Source organism: Lathamus discolor, chromosome 2, assembly GCF_037157495.1.
Source record: "Lathamus discolor isolate bLatDis1 chromosome 2, bLatDis1.hap1, whole genome shotgun sequence".
Classification (NCBI taxonomy): domain Eukaryota; kingdom Metazoa; phylum Chordata; class Aves; order Psittaciformes; family Psittacidae; genus Lathamus; species Lathamus discolor.
This window is the reverse complement of record NC_088885.1, coordinates 159,294,525-159,310,670: the sequence shown is the minus strand read 5'-3', so window position 1 is coordinate 159,310,670 and position 16,146 is coordinate 159,294,525. Positions and strand designations below refer to the sequence as shown.

The 16,146-nt window shown below is 47.6% G+C and overlaps 1 protein-coding gene and 1 long non-coding RNA gene across 2 annotated transcripts in view; one reads left to right on the top strand and one right to left on the bottom strand.

The window, feature by feature from the left end:
- Positions 1–7,697: 7,697 nt before the first annotated feature.
- Positions 7,698–16,146, bottom strand: part of LOC136008998 (uncharacterized) — a 34,888-nt gene continuing 26,439 nt past the window's right edge. Inside the window, exon 2 of the long non-coding RNA XR_010610303.1 lies at positions 7,698–7,939. This is a non-coding gene — a long non-coding RNA (uncharacterized LOC136008998). The remainder of the gene's footprint in view (positions 7,940–16,146) is intronic.
- On the top strand, positions 9,519–13,520 carry LOC136008996 (lymphocyte antigen 6E-like). Its single transcript, XM_065669063.1, has 3 exons — positions 9,519–9,622; positions 12,064–12,183; positions 13,038–13,520. Exons 1-3 carry the CDS (start codon positions 9,571–9,573, stop codon positions 13,244–13,246), a joined length of 381 nt encoding a protein of 126 aa, XP_065525135.1. The 5' UTR covers positions 9,519–9,570; the 3' UTR covers positions 13,247–13,520.

Genomic DNA, 16,146 nt, shown 5'->3' with positions numbered 1-16,146 from the left:
AGGTGGTCTAGGTGAGACTTCAAAACAAGCTTTACCACTGCTTCCCCATTGACCTTGGGAGAGTCATTCAGTGTCTCTGATTCATGTGCATAAGATGGAGATAACAATGCAATGCTTCTCACCCTGACCTAGAGGGCTCTTTGGATGTCAGCATCCCATGGATGTCCTTACATTGGGACCACCCACCACAGATGTCTGCGTTCAGAGCTTGCCCCTGCAGCACTGCGCTCCTCTAACCAGTGTGAACACTCATCCTCTCCATAATGCAATGCAGAAACCTGTCATAGCAAAGCTGGGGCTGCTCCCACGTTGCTCACTCCTCCAGAAATGCTGTGCGTTGACTCATTGTGGTGCCAAGGAGCTTTTGTTAGGAGCTTTCTTGGGAGCTGGGCATGCAAACAGCACAGAAAGGCATCGCTCCCCAGCATCCCCATCACACAGGAGCATTTCCAGTGGATGGATGGAGGCACAGAGGGGAAGGCAAGGGTGTGTGCATTGTTTGGGGCATCGGTTGCTTGGTCACTGCATGATAGGGTGTTGAGGCACTGGCACAGGCTGCCCAAAGAGGCAGGGAATGCTTCATCCCTGTGCTCAACGCCAGGTTGGACAGAGCATTGGAGCAACCTGCTCTAGTGGAAGGTGTCCCTGCCCGTGGCAGGGGCTTGGAACTGGAGGAGCTTAAGTTCCTTTTCAACCCAAACCGTTCTGTGATTCTATGATCCCAGCTGGATGTCAGCAGTGCTGAGAGGCAGGGTGATGCTCTGTCCACTCCAGAACAACATCCCCAGGCTGCTCTGTGTCCCTTTTCCTCATGATTAGAGTGGCACAAAGCTTTCCCTGGGAATATGGACCTTCCTGATGGGGAGGATGTATCCGGACACAGATGCTCTCCCCATACTTTGCTGCCTGCTGTGGTGTGAAGGGTTCAGAGGAAGCAGCGTTTGATGAATTTTTAGGTCTGACCATATTTCATATCCCAAAATACCCACACTAAGGTCTGGTGACAGAAACCTAGCACTTCCCATGGATGTATTCCTGCTTCCAAGGAAAACAGCAGGAGCGATGTTCAGCATCTCCTAGGCAATGAAATGACCATTACCAAAATGGTCCTGCCTCCATGGCTTCTTCCTCTTACTTGGAGCAAGAGGGATCTGGATCAGAGGCTGTCACAGCAGCATCCCCACTGATAACCTCACCTCCCACTGCAGACCCTCTATGCTAAATGCTGCTCTGGATGCACTGGGAAGTGCAAGAAGAAAGTGGGTGAAACCAAGCTCCTGAGGTTAAACGCTGCAGGTCCATCCATCCATCCATTCATCCATCCATCCATCCATCCATTCATCCATCCATCCATCCACCCATCCACCCACCCCCCACCCACCCACCCATCCACCCACCCATCCACCCCCCAACCACCCACCCATCCGCCCATCCATCCATCCATCCACCCACCCATCCATCCATCCACCCATCCATCCATCCATCCATCCATCCATCCATGCATCCAGGTAAGCAGCACAACGCAGGGTCCTCCACTCATGAAGCTGCACATTATGGCATGCTTGTGGCACCGTTTCCATCCCCAAAACAGGGTAGTCACATCCAAAGGGCCCATTGGCCCTGTGCTGTCTCCTTGGCATGGTCCGGAAGGTGTTTCTTGGCATGGGTCAGTGTTTGTGAACAGCAAATGTGCCTGTTCTTGACTTATTTCCTACTGTAGAAGTAGGCTCACAGCTCTTTTTTTGTTATCAGAGCACTTCATCGGCCTGGCCAGGTCCCCACCACAACTGGGATGAGAAACCCAAGGGAAGCAATGCCTGACTCCATGCAAGGATTGCTTACTCGGGATGGTGAGTTGCATCCTCCCCTTCCCCGGGGAAATGAGGTGGGATCGGAGTGGGTGGGCAGGATGCATCCCACCATCAGGACTGCGTGCCAGTGAGGGCACTGGAGATGAAGTGACACCAGAGGCAATGCCTGGAGCTGTGGATGTGGCAGAGGAGAGGACATAGCCAGTGTATCTGTTGTGAAAGCCATGCTTGGAGGACAGGGGTGAGTTTTTGGGTGCAGACCGGGTCTCCTGGTGCTAAACCCACCCCAGGTTTGTTTCTCTCAGTGCTTGCTTCATCCTGTTTCCCTTTCAGCATGAATAAAAACGGGTTTTCCTCCATGCAGGGAGGCAGCTGTGAGCAAAACCAGGGCCTGATGCCAAGTAATGTGTTTACAGCCCACAGATGGGAAGGCACATCCCTGGGCTTTGCTTTCAGAGGGAGGAAAGCTTCGTGGGCCTCTTTTCCCAGCGGAGATCCTGTTTCCTTGCCCTGCTCCTGCAGAGGTTATCAGTTTGTAAAGGAAAGCAGCTGGAACAGTGATTGCAGTGGCATCAAGGCTGAGGAGCAAAAGCCACTGCTCTCCCATGCCTTCGAGAGATGGCTTTGGGCATGCCTTTTCTTGCTCAGGCTCAGTTTTGAGGCTCTGGAAGTCTTTGTAAAAGTCCTTCGAGATGTAGTTGTCCTTTTCCTGGCATTATAACAAGGTGGGAATGGGTCAAAGCCTGGTACATGGTGTGTGAAACCAAACGGGACACGTTGTTCCTACCGTGCCCTTTCCTTGGCTCTTCCACCCCGGTATTGCTCCCTGGATCAGCGTGGGTGGCTTTTGGTTCCCATGCCCCTCCCAGGCTGTCATCCATGAGGTTTACAAGCCCTTGTTTGCTCTGAGTTGTTGGTGAGCTGCTCCGAGGCGGATGGGATCGATCACGGTGTGTGAGCTGCACTCACCATACCCCACTAGTGACGGGGATGGGGTGGAAGAAGCCGAAGCCGAGCTGTAGTGTGCAGGGATGCTCGTGAGGAGGACCAATGCCCTTCCTTCCTTCTACTCCACCACCAAATGCACCCAGCAAATCCATGCCTGTCTTTTCCAAATAGAGAATCATATATATATATAGATATAGATATATAGATGTACGATTCTATATAGAATCATATAATCAACTAGGTTGAAAAAGACCTTTAAGATCATCAAGTCCAACCATTACCCCAGCACTGCCAAGACCACCACTAAACCATATCACTGAGAGCCTCATCTACATGTTTTTTTGAGCATTTTTGAAATAATATAATAATAATAATAATAATAATAATAATAATAATAATAATAATAATAATAATAATATGGGGTCTGGAACTCGATGATCTTAAGGTCCTTCCCAACTTTAATTATCCTATGATTCTGTGATTCTAATACTAATAAACCCCAAACAACACAAGAGCCTTGACTTTTTTGTTAACCCTCCTGGGAAAATACCCTCCTGCTCACCCAGTGAGGAATATGATGGTATCTGCATCATCCTGTTTGTGTCTCTGCCCTGCTGAACACACCCATGGGGCTGGGATGGTTTCAGCCAGGATATTGCCTTGATCCATAGCTCCTCCGCCTCCCATGGGATCTCCTTCAGGACAGCCCTGCTCTCCTTGCCCGCCTTGGCCGCAGTTGTGGAGGTTTCAGCGTGGCTATTACCTGAGGTGTGACGAGTTTCTAGATGTAATGAGGGATGGCCCAAGCTCTTGTTCTCAACGTGCAACTGGGGTTTTGATGCTGCACCTGGATGGGTCAGCAGGAGTGGGTCAGGAGGGAAACCAGAGCAGCTTCCAGTGTCTGAAGGTGCCTACGAGGATGCTGGAGAGGGACTCTTCATCAGGGAATGTAGCGATAGGACAAGGGGTGATGGGTTCAGACTGAAACAGGGGAAGTTCAGGTTGGAGATAAGGAAGAAGTTCTTTACTGTGAGGGTGCTGAGGCGCTGGCACAGGGTGCCCAGAGAAGCTGTGAATGCTCCACAGAAGCTGTGAATGCGGTGTTCAAGGCCAGGTTGGACAGAGCCTTGGGTGACACGGCCTAGTGTGAGGTGTCCCTGCCCATGGCAGGGGGTTGGAACTGCATGATCTTAATGTCCTTTCCAACCCAAACCATTCTATGTTTCTATAATCCTGATCTTCCCGTGCATGCGCTCAGTTTTTCCACTCTCAGTTGCGACCCTCTTGTAAAACATCAGACCCAGAGCCCCTAAATTAAATGAAGAGTAGAGAGGTTGTCTGTGGAGCTCATCACAGCTTCTCCACACACAAAGAAAGGTACTTTCCTCATTTCACTCTCAGCTTTCACCCAACCGATTGGATTTCAGCACAGAGAATCACTTCCAGGCCTGAAATACAGAAGATGAGTCAAGAACCTAAAGCAAATTAAAACCAAACAGAGCAACATTGAATACCATGACTGTTGCTTCTCAGGGCAGGATGTGCATGTTCACCTATTGCAATAGGTAGATATGGAACATGTTATTTCTTACTGAAGCAAAATGGGTAAGTAGACTAAGGCTTCCTTGATGTCCCTGCAGATAGATGTGGAGGCTCCCACAAGACCAGCTCCTCCCACTGTTGTGTTGTGGATGAGTTTCTCCCACATATCACTGGCCTGGCAGGTTCGGATGATTGCTCTCTGTGTACAACACTGTGTAACTCCAGGATCTTACAGTTCAATTCAAAGAAACCCCACAAAGCAAACACAACAACCCCACAGTGATCACAGAGGCAGTTGTGAAGACAAACGTGGGAGCTGTCACCTACTTTTCCTGGAGAGTCTGGCTAAAAGCTTCCATGGAAAAGCTTTCAATTGTTCTTTCATAAGCGTTCATATTGGCACAGTTGAAACGCCTATCACAGCCCAAGGTTTCCAAAGGAAGATCAGGACCAGTGTAAACATGTGGCAGAGTGTGTCCCCTTTTAGTGCCTGCATGTTGACTGCTCATACAGTGAAAGAGGATCAGGAGGGTTGGACCGTGGACAAAAACCAATGACAGATATGGGAACTGTCAACTGAGCTGCGTTACAAGTGCACACTTAAGTCATAGAATCATGGACTGGTTTGGGTTGAAGGAACCTTAAAGCTCATCCACTTCCAATACCCTGGGACCCCTTCCACTAGAGCAGGGTGCTCCAAGTCCCTGTGTTCAACCTGGCCTTGAGCACTGCCAGGGATGGGGCAGCCACAGCTTCTCTGGGCACCCTGTGCCAGCGCCTCAGCACCCTCACAGGGAAGAGCTTCTGCCTAAGAGCTCATCTCAGTCTCCCCTCTGGCAGGTTAAAGCCATTCCCCTTGGCCTGTCCCTGCAGGCCCTTGTCTGAAGCCCCTCTCCAGGTTTCTTGTAACCCCTTTAGGCATTGGAATAAACCTGTGAGGATCATTTCTCCCCAAACACAGTTGTGGCCAGTGGTGTCCCCCTTGAGCAGGAGTAGAATCAACCCATTAACTCTTTGGGGGGGGATTCTGAGAGGGTTCTGGGTTTTCTCTCTCACCTCTTCTTCTTCCTCCCAACCATCATAGAATCATAGAATAGTTTGGGTTGGAAAGGACCTTGAGATCACCCAGTTCCAACCCCCCTGCCATGGGCAGGGACACCTCACACTAGACCATCCCACCCAAGGCTTCATCCAACCTGGCCTTAAGCACTGCCAGGGATATTAACACCCTTCTTCAACCCCTTTTTCCTTCAGACCCTGCAGGTCCCCAGTATCCCCCTTCCTGGCTGCAGAAATGCCACCATAGAGTAATAAACCTTGGCCCTGGATCCAGGAAGGATGATTCATATCCATAACTCCAACCGTTTTCCTCTACAAACAAGTTGGTTACCTCCAAATTGCTTGCAAGGAGCAGCCCCATGTCAGGGCACTGTTTGGGACAATGATGGTTGGGGTGTGCCCAAGCCATGTTGATGGTCCAGTGGCATGGATGGCGTTGGGGCTTGGCTTGTGCCCTGTTTGCTGAGCCCATCTGGATGTAGCCCTTCAGGCAGGGCATTGGCGAGGATGTGAATCACGGTAGTTGACTCCATACATGATGGTGCTGTTTGTTAAATCCCCATGATCCTCCAAGTTGATGGGATTGAATTACCTCTTAGGACCTTGGAGGTTAAAGGAATGTGACAAAATAACTTTGGTTCCTTGTTGGCTGGTAGCCAGGGCTCCAAAGGACTCAGGTTTCTCACCCATTTGGATAGCAAAGTTCCTGGTGACACACTGAGATTGAAGTCTACCCGTATGAACTTATATTTCAGCCAGACATGGTGGGTTTGGAGCGTACCAGGTCAGCTGCAAACCCAGCTGTGCTTTGGGAAGAGTAGAGCAGGCTGCCTGCAGTAGTAAGACCTTAGGTGGAACAGGCAAAATATCACACAGGGGTCTTCCTTTCTTCCTGTGGTTCTGGATTCCCCACTTCCAGTCCTTTACCCAACCCTGTTGCCATTGCACAGCCAGATGAAGCAACCCATCCTTCCCTGACCTGCCAAGGAAGGAGGAGACGACACAACCAGATAAGCCTGATGCTGTCTGGGACTGGGCTGGACTGCTTGCCCTGCATGCACCATCTGCGTGACTCAGGGACACTAGGACCTCTACCCATGGCTTCTGCCTTCTCACCTTGGGCCATGGCCTCTCCTTTCCCTAAGGAGGCATCAATCCTGAGCTGAAACAGAGCGTTTCCTCCCCACACCATAGAGGAGAGCTGTGATTGGAGCCACTCTCTAGAAGGAAAAAGGGGGAAAGTGGGGAGAGTTGATATTAAAATCACCCTGGACCTGGCAGTTTGCTCCACTTCAACCCATCACGGGTTGAAAACACGCTTTGTCTGGCTCCAATTACACAAAAGGAACAGGCCTTGCACAACACGCTCTGGAGCTCTGGCACAAGCGCATGCTGTCCACTGCCAAGCTGGAAGTGGGTTAAGGTTTCTGTCTTAAAACATGCCCTGTTAACTGTTTAATACCCTTTGTGACACACATGGGGTTAACACGCTCCTAGCCCAGCTCCTTTAGCAAGATTCACCGCACTGCTCTCCCCTCTCTTTTATTCTAGGTCCCTAGGAATGCAGTTTTAACTCCTCCACACTGTTCTCCTGACACCACCTGCACTTCCCACCACCCTGGCTGCCTTTGCCCTGGCTTTTCTTCCAGCTCTTTTTATCCCTTGCTTAAAGAAAATCTGGGCTTTTCTCTGCTTCAAAGGACATGCATCCCCCACCATGCTGTGGTGCTGGTTGGAGCCCAGAGCCCTTGCAGCGGCCCTGGCCGTGATTGCAATAGCAACAGCGTGATTGCAGTATCAACAGGGCACAGGAATAGCGTGGGGTTGGGACTTGGCCAGACCCCAGTCTGCTTCCCAAAGCTTTTCCAGTCTTCTCTTTCAAGGACACAAGGATAGGGGTCAGGCAATGCCCTAGATGTATTCCACAGGAGACCCTGCAGTGGAATGACTGCTTAAACTGGGATGTAGGGAGCTGTAGAAAACGCTCTGTAATTACTACCTGAGTAGTGTCTGCACATCATGTACATTTTGCACTAAGTAATGCCACCATAGTAGAAACAGTGAAGCATTGATACCTCCCTCCCATCCCATCTTATTTCTTACCCTTACTTTGCGGGTCTTTAATTATTTCCCACCAAGCTTTATGGGTTTTCTTTGATTTATGTTGCTTTGCACCCGTATTTCTCAGCTCCCTCCTTCCCTCTTCCCAGTTCTGGGTGAAATATTTGTCTCGTTTGTTATTATTAACCCTCCCTCTTTCCAATCTATTTAAATGCTTTCTCACATTTCCACTTCCTACTGCCCATTTCTCACTTGCGGATTTTCTATTCAGCTGCATTTTGCTTTAAACAGCGTCATTTATTTACTGCTCCTTTATTTGTTTGAATTTCCAAGCCTTTCTTCTTCCTCCTTGTGGTCTGCGTTCATGAGTTGCTCCTTTCCTTCCTGCTGAGGAGCTGCATTTTGCTGCTCGGTTGGCTCCGAGATGAGCTGAATTCAGGGCGATAATTCAGTTTCCTGTCTGGATTTCTGATGTGGATAGACGGGAAGGAAGATTTGTTTTCCATTTCTCCAGCTGGCTGAGAGGAGAGAAGCCTGGCTATTATACCTAAAACAAACACACAGGCTAATACCTACTATATCCCTGCATACTCCAGCAGATCGTGTTTCCTGCCCGATGTCATTCATGCATGTATTTATGCAATGTCTTGTTTGGAGAGCATGGCTTTTCCAGAGAAAAAGTATAGATGCTACATCAGTTGTCACATGGGTCTTTCCTTGCTAAAAGAGGAGATAAATTAAAGATCCATGCTCAAGGTCAGCGCAAACCAGAGAACAGAAAAGGCCCTGAAAACTGGATGCTCATCCACTTCATCCTGCTTTGGGCACAGGCACAGACAGAAACCATTGGGGGATGAAGCTGCTGTAGAAAAGGAACTGGGCAAAGGAAGAATGACTGGAAGCAAAAGACTCATCACATGGGTTGAGCAGGGGGCCATCTGCTCAGCATCTTGCAGACTAATGGTCAAAGGAAAGGCCTATGAACCAACTCCTTGGGAAACCAAAGTGCAACTGGATGTTCTTCATGCTGTTTCCACATCATTTGTGACCTTACAGGCATTGACTCTAAGCACCCCTTGGTCATTGCTCTCTTTAAAGAAGAAGAGTTCTGGTCTGCTGAGATGTCTTCTTGACTTGTTTTATTTCTCAGTGATCTTCGCTCCCATTCATAGTGTAACTCCTGCAGCCATTCCCATGAATACTGCTGCATCCTGAATCATTTGGCAAGAGGTGGTTGTGGGAGCAGAAGGAGGGATCCCAGAAGGACTGGAAAGGTCACGAGAGACTGGAAAAACCTGACAGAGTCCAGTGTTGGTCTACAGGTAACAACAAACACTGTCGCTTGGAAACGCTGGATGCTTCTGGAGGATGGAGGAACAGAGCAAAACTTGAGCATCAGGCCCTATCCCTGCCTGGACCATGGCAGCCTCTGAGTGACAGTCTCCAGGCATAAATAATGTCGTTGCAGGAACAATACCATTTGGTTTCCTACTTAAAGCACTTTCCTTCGTACAAGTGAGATAATCATAAAATCATAAAATCACAGACTGGTTTGGCTTGGAATGGACCTTAAGATCATCCAGTTCCAACCCCTCTGCCATGGGCAGGGACACCACACACTAAACCAATGTCATTCTGAATAACGGTGGACAATCCAGCAAAAATCCTTTTTGCCTCCTCTCCCATTTCCCATAGTTATGAAGCCCTTATATCATGGCAGAGAGAAAGGGTGGAGGACGCCAGGTGATGCCTGCTATGCAAGCAGTGAGCCAGCCCAGCCTGGCACAGCTCCCTCTGCTTTGCTTCAGGTTTTGCAGTTCAACCCAATGAAATAAGAAGGGATTCTGATGTTTGAATCAGATAAATTGTTCCCCAGACCAGCAATGCAGACACAGGCAGCAGGAGAAGGCCTTGGAATGAAAAATAGATTGGATCTGAATTAAACGTAGGAAAGAAAAAGAGCTATCTGGAGTCTTGTAAGAGTTTCCTACGCACAAACACACCCATTGCTGATCACATCTCATGTGCTGTCACTCCCCAAACCTCAAATTACTGTAATCAAAGGAAGCTAAAGTAACCATGGTCCTGGTATAAAACCATCCCGTGGTGCACCATCCCACATTGTTCAGGCTCTGAGGGCACAACGACCATGAAGGCTGTTCTGATTGCCCTGCTGGCTGCAGTCCTGTGTGCTGAGCAAGGTAAGGAGCTATGGAGGCTGGAAGAGCTAGACGGAGAGGATGAAGAAGAATTAGAGATAACACAGGGACAGCATTTATTGCATTTGGTGTTAGTAGTACAGTTCTTTGGTGTCAGGAGTGATATTTAGTGTGGTTCAGTATTAGCTTCTGGGTGAGTTCTGCTAATGTATCCATAACCACAGAAGATGAGCTCGCCGCTTTGGTTTCTCCCACCCTCAAATATCAAGCTCTGACCACTCACATCTGAAGACAGACATGGCAACTGAATAATTGTACTAGGAATTAAGCTGTGCTCACAGTTTTGAGCCTTTGGTTTTATTCTTGCTCCTGAATGAAACTTGTGTTGCTGTTCATAAAGGTAATGCTGGCATCGACACAGCATCCTCTGCCAGCATTGCACTTTATTCACTACAGTGACATTACAATTAAGAAACCAGGTTGTTGGCAGATATTTGGAAGACTGAAAGCTCTTTGCTCATAGGTTTGAAGAGCTTTTCTAAGTGTCTGGTGTTTGCAATGGGAACCTCAAAGCTCGTTCCTCATTCAAAAGGAGATGCAGATATAACTAGATCATAGTGTAGAAATGCCCAGTTGAGAAACATTGACTCCGTGCTTGTATTTGCAATCCCAAGGAGCACTGCAAGCCTTTTTGCACTGTTAAACCTATTCCTGGCTGCCTTCACAAAACAAGAGCTAATGGAGGGTGGAGGCCAGACGCAGGCAAGGCTTTAGAACAGCTATAATGGTTTAAGCTGTTATTGTTTCCTGACTGGGAGGGATTTTCCTTGCATCAGGAGTGCATTTCACTCGCTGTTGTTCACATGCTGGGGCTTCGGCTCCATCTGCAGCAGGAAGTGGTTTGAACTTTGTGAGATTTGGCAGAAAAGCGGATCAGAGAGAACTGCAGGGTTTGTAAATGCAATCACACTTGCCGGGCAGCGTGTCTGGGATAGCTCTGTCATGGGCTATGAAAGGACATAGCTCACAGCTCAGGTTAGGGAACCATGAGGAGAGGTGAGAGGTTTAATTTATCCATGTGATGGAGAAACAGCGAGTGTTGAATGGTTAAAGAGACGTTAAAAAGAAGATGGAACAAGGATGATTCTGTGCATCTGCACTGGCAACACCTGGCACTAGAAAAGAGCATCTGGGTAGGTTTCGGAGCAGGATGGTCAGTCATATGCTAAGGCACCCAGAGCTGGCTTCAGAGATGTACCCAAGGCATCTGAACTGGACCCAAGGCACCCAAGCTCCCCATATCATAGAGGAGAGGCATTTTCTTCTCCTACTTGGGGTAGTTTGAGCCTAAGATGACTTAAAACTGCTTCTGGAATCGTCTAACCAAGTGGTATGGGCAGGTTCAACTTCAGAGGTGAATTTGAATCAACAGCAGCTACGCTTTGGAGAATCCCTGAGGGGAGTTCCTGTGTTAAAAATAGGTTCAAATTCAATCAAAATGGGCTATTCTGCGCAGAAATAGGAGTGCTTCTGGGTTAAGAAAACCAAAGGGAACTGAAACAGGGATAATTTCAGGAGGATCCTCCTTGGTTTGCAATTTGGTCACTATCAACCTAGAGCTCTCCACTGCTCATGACAATGGCATAGGTTTTCCTGAGAGCACTTCAACTGCATCTATCACCCCTGCTCAGAAATAAGGAGCACTTCATGGGACTCTGAACAGGAGGGACTGAGTTCCCACCAATTGCAAATCCACATCCAGGGAACAGGATGGCACATGCCTGTGTTTCCAGCATGGCCAACTGCCTAGCTTGGAAGCTTGACTCGATTCACTTCAGTGTTGCTCATATCTTACCTCCTTCTGGCTTTGTATAGACCTGGCTCAGCCCTGCTAATAATATCGCTGAGAACACATCGTTCCAGGCACTGGTAGAAATATAATCTCTCTATTGTCCAGAGCAGTCTCTCCCAGGGAACTCCCTTTAATGTGGCTCTGTGCTCAGTGGTTTAGCTCACAGGGGTGTCATAGGCTTTAATTAAATCATGTCTCTACAGCGTTTTGCAGATGCTGTCTGAATAATACCAAAAACCAAGCTCTTACTTGAAAACAGTGTCTATCCTCTCCTTGCCAGAGTCATACTAGACCTGGCGGGGCAGGTCTGCTTTTGCAGCTTGGCTCTCAACCAGGTCAATGTGGACCCAGGGGAGAAGGAAGGGAAGATGTGCTGCTCGGGCTCAAAAATGGGTTTTCAAGTTTAATCACTGCAAATGCTGAGTAAAGAAAGAAAACTTGTTCTGTTCGTTTCGCTTCTTCAGGTTCGTGAATCAAAACCAATGTCTTATTTCACTCATCACAAAAAGTTGTTCATAACATGCTTTTCCCCTTGTATTTTCCAAGAAGGGACATGGCTTTTGACACCTCCTTCCCAGGAGGATGTTGCTGGAAACCACTAACAAGTGTCATGTGCATTCTTTCTCTCCAGCTTCCTCGCTGTTTTGCTACACATGTGAAAACGAGCACTCCAACTGGAACTGTCTTAAAACCTACAAGTGTGAAGACAATGAGAAATACTGTACAACCACATATAGCTCTGCTGGCTTTGGTGAGTACCAGCAACACGTCAAGGCTTTTTGTTTCCTTGGTCTGTGGCATCTGTAAGGAAAGAAGCTAAACACACACACACACACATACACACTCACCATGCTTCCACAAACTAGTTCCACTTTATCCACTCTAGCATGGTACTACATAGCGTACAGATATGGGTCTGAACTATGAAGCCGGACAGAGACCACATCCATCACAGTGACTGTCTTCAGTCACTACAAATTCCATTCTATAAACAATCACTCCTCAGGCTGTTTCCCAGCCCGAGCTTGCACCCATGCACACAAACACTCCCTGGCTTGCTCAAGACCCAGGTGCGTTATCAGCAATTCTTCTTCTTCTTTAATTATCCACACAGCAGGAACAGGACGGCTTGCAGTTCCAACATTGTCCTTCCAGAGACAGATGGGCAATAGTTCTTTAGGGCAGTAGTTGGTCTTGTTGGAAAGAATGGACCACTGAGGCTGAAGTATCACAACATGTGAGTGAATTCCTCAGTGATGCTCTGGGGTCCATTCCTTACCACCCTGTGGCACACAGATTTTCATGAGCAAACCCTATTGCAAACACATGCTTTGTCATGGAGGAAAAGCAAAAGAAAAGAAATAATGCCCTGGCAGTGAGGTTTTTTGCTGTCCTACAGGAACCAGGGTATGGATTTCTGTCAAGGCGTTTCTAGTGCCATGCATTTAATTCAGGTTGTGTGGATACTCATCCAGCACTCATCACATCCACTAATAGCATTGCAATTAAGCGTAGTGCAATATACCTCCTCCTATCATCCTCTGGTCAGCTCTTGCAAAAGAACCTTAAATCACAGCTCTCCTTTCTTGCCTATTCCCCATGCAGGCAAGGACATGGGACACCGCATCACCAAGAAGTGTTCTGTAGACTGCCCTGAGACAAACGTGAACTTCGGTGTGGCAGCCTATTCCACCAAATGCTGTAGTACCTCCCTGTGCAATTTCAGTGGTGCCAACAGCATCAAGATCAGCTACGCCGTGATGTTGCTGGGAGTTGTGGCTAGTTTGATCTGTGTCATCAAGGCAGGATTGTGATAAGGGGTGGGAGAAGATGTGGCAACCCAAGAACCTACAAGGTATTCCCCAATACCAACCGACATCCTCTGTCAAGTGTCTTCCACAGGGTCTATGCTACCTTGCTTATTCCAAGGCACTGCTTCAGATTCCACCCACAGAAATGGCACAGCAGTGTAGCTCCTGTTTTCCCCTCGGTATCATTTGTTGTTTTATACTGATTTTCCCTGGGAATGCTCTTTTGATAGCATGTGTGTGACAATCACCAGACAAAATAAAGATTTATGTTATTCTAGAGTGTGTTTGCTATATCCACACTAAGATCGGCCTGAGAAAACAGCTTTACCAGAAAGGGCTCTTGTCTGAATCTCTTCTTCACATTCAATTCTTCTTTTTAGCACCTGGGAGTCCTCTCCTGGCTGCCTTTCTCACTTGGCTCCGTTGCACCCAGCAGCTGAAGGCAGATACTCCATAAAGCCAGATGTTCTGCCCGATCACTCAGTGCTAAGAAATGAAGGTGTCAATCTGGAAATGATTGTGTTGTTCCCATTGCAAGCAACGGCAAGAATTGTTTTGTAACTGCTAACACACGGGACTGGGGCTTTGGCAGGTATTGGGTGTGCTCCTGGCTGTGCTGCAAAGTTCTCTGATGGGTGGGTGGTTTTGGTATCTGAAAGAGGTAAAAGTCCCACCCCAACATGCTGGAGATGTGCAAGTTGAGATGAGGATGGTGCTGCTGGAATATGTCCTCATGGAAAGAAGAATAGTGCTTGGAGAATATGTTATTGTCTGAACGATTGCTTATGACTTGCCGACAGGAACAGGGAAAATGGGCTAAAAGAGCTTGGCAGAGGTAGACAGCTGATCTGCTCCTTCCCTTCCTTATTTTATCACAATGAGAACAATCAGTCATTGGAATAATGTCTCCAGAGAAGTGATGGACAATGTTAGATTCAGGGAAGTGATTGGACACTGTTAGATTCAGCTGGGCAAGGTGCTGGGCCATCTAGTCTAGGTCATGCTTTGACTAGAAAGGTTGGCCCAGATGATCCTTGAGTTCCCTTCCAACCTGGTGTTCTCTGAATCTTTGATTCCTCTGTCATTGCTGTATTTCTAAGCTTGGGGAAGGAGGACATGGGGTGGAGATCCCCTGCAACTCTCGGGGTGGAGATCCCCTGCAGCTCTTGGAGCAAACCCATAGCTAAGATGGGCAAAATACATGCACACTTGGAAATGGATGGTGAGTAATTCCCAACTGAACAGCTTAAACTGCAGCTCTTTGTTTTGGGAGGGCTTGTACAGAAGTGGCACCTGGAAAAAAGCCCTCACATTTGAAGCCCAACTGGATTTGAGGGGGAAACCTGCTCCGTCAGTTTTCAGGATGGGCTTCAGAGCGCATGTGCTTCTGTGCAACGGGGATAAATGGCAGCGCTGGCCAAAGGCTGTGAGGATGCTGTTAGATTTAATCATCCTATAAAGATTTAATTTCTGGGCAAGGAGGGTATTCTGATATTTGTTTAAATACAAAATGGGCTCACTGAAGAATGGTAGTGTTACAGAAGTGGTAAATGCTCCATCCCTGGCAGTGTTCAAGGCCAGGTTGGACAGAGCCTTGGGTGCCATGGTCTAGTGTGAGGTGTCCCTGCCCATGGCAGGGGGTTGGAGCTGGATGATCTTAAGGTCCTTTCCAATCTAAACCATTCTGTGATTCTATTTCTGTTCTGAAGGACCAGCAGAAACTTGTTTTTTTGCACTTAACTTTTAATCACTTTTCCCATGGTTTTTCTTATATGTTAATCAGAACAATTTCTGAAATGATTCCCAAAGCATTTAGCCAACCTGAGAATCCACATTTAGTAAAACCCTCTGATTTTCGTAATTACTGTTCAAATTCAGCTTGAAAACAACATATTTACACCAAAAGAAATCATTTGCCCTTCTCACACGACGAATTCAGCCAGGGTTAGAACAAGATGAGCAAAACACTCCCTTCTCTACTCAGCGAGTGTTAAGGAATTAAATCTTTACACCACACTCTCCATCTCCAGTTAAATACCTTGGTACTCTTTCCCAAATCTTCTTGAAGTTCACAACTTCCAAATACTTGTAAACTCTGATATTATCTTCTGTTTCCTCAGTCCCTTTAATGTCCCAATCACCTGTGTCCTTTCCACCCTATGTGTTCTTTTAGGTTTCTCTTACCAGCCACCGGTGCGGGATGAAGATAACTTTATCAGAGGGACACATGGGACCAGCTGGAAGAGTGCAGGACTATGTAATGGAAAATCTCAACTGTCAGAAATCCTGCAATAACTCCTTTAAGAAATAGAGCCTTGTCATCTCCAAATCTCAGCAGCTTGCAGGAGGCAAGAGATATTTTAGGTTTTGCTTGGATGAGACTACGAGGGAGGAGGGAAAAAAACCCAAGTGCCTGGCTGAGCTGCTATTTCTGTACCTGTTAATGGATGCTGTTGGCTGAAATAAAGCTGAATGTGGGCTGCCTCTGCAGTGCAACGGCTGCAGAACGGCATCGCCGTGTCACTAGAGCCCCCTTTCCTGTTAGTACCTCAAGTAGTAGGCAATAAAAGATGATTTTCTAATAAAGACTCATGAAATCTCTTCTGGAGAGGGGAAAACAAAACATTACACAAGCAAGAGAGGGTTGCATTGCATGGAAGGTGCCAGCTTCTGTTTTCCTCCTGCATGGTGCCTTACGAAGGCATTGGCCTTTCAAAGCCAAACAACGCCCCTCCTTTGAGCTTTCTTGGTTAATTGCCACCTCTGTTCCAGCTGAGTTTCATGCTCTACCTATTGGGAAAGCACAAATTTCCTCACCTTAGTCATGCAGGTTCTCCATACGAACAATATTTATGCATCCACTTTAGAGGTGTTGGAAAGACTTAATCACCTCAAGAACTAAC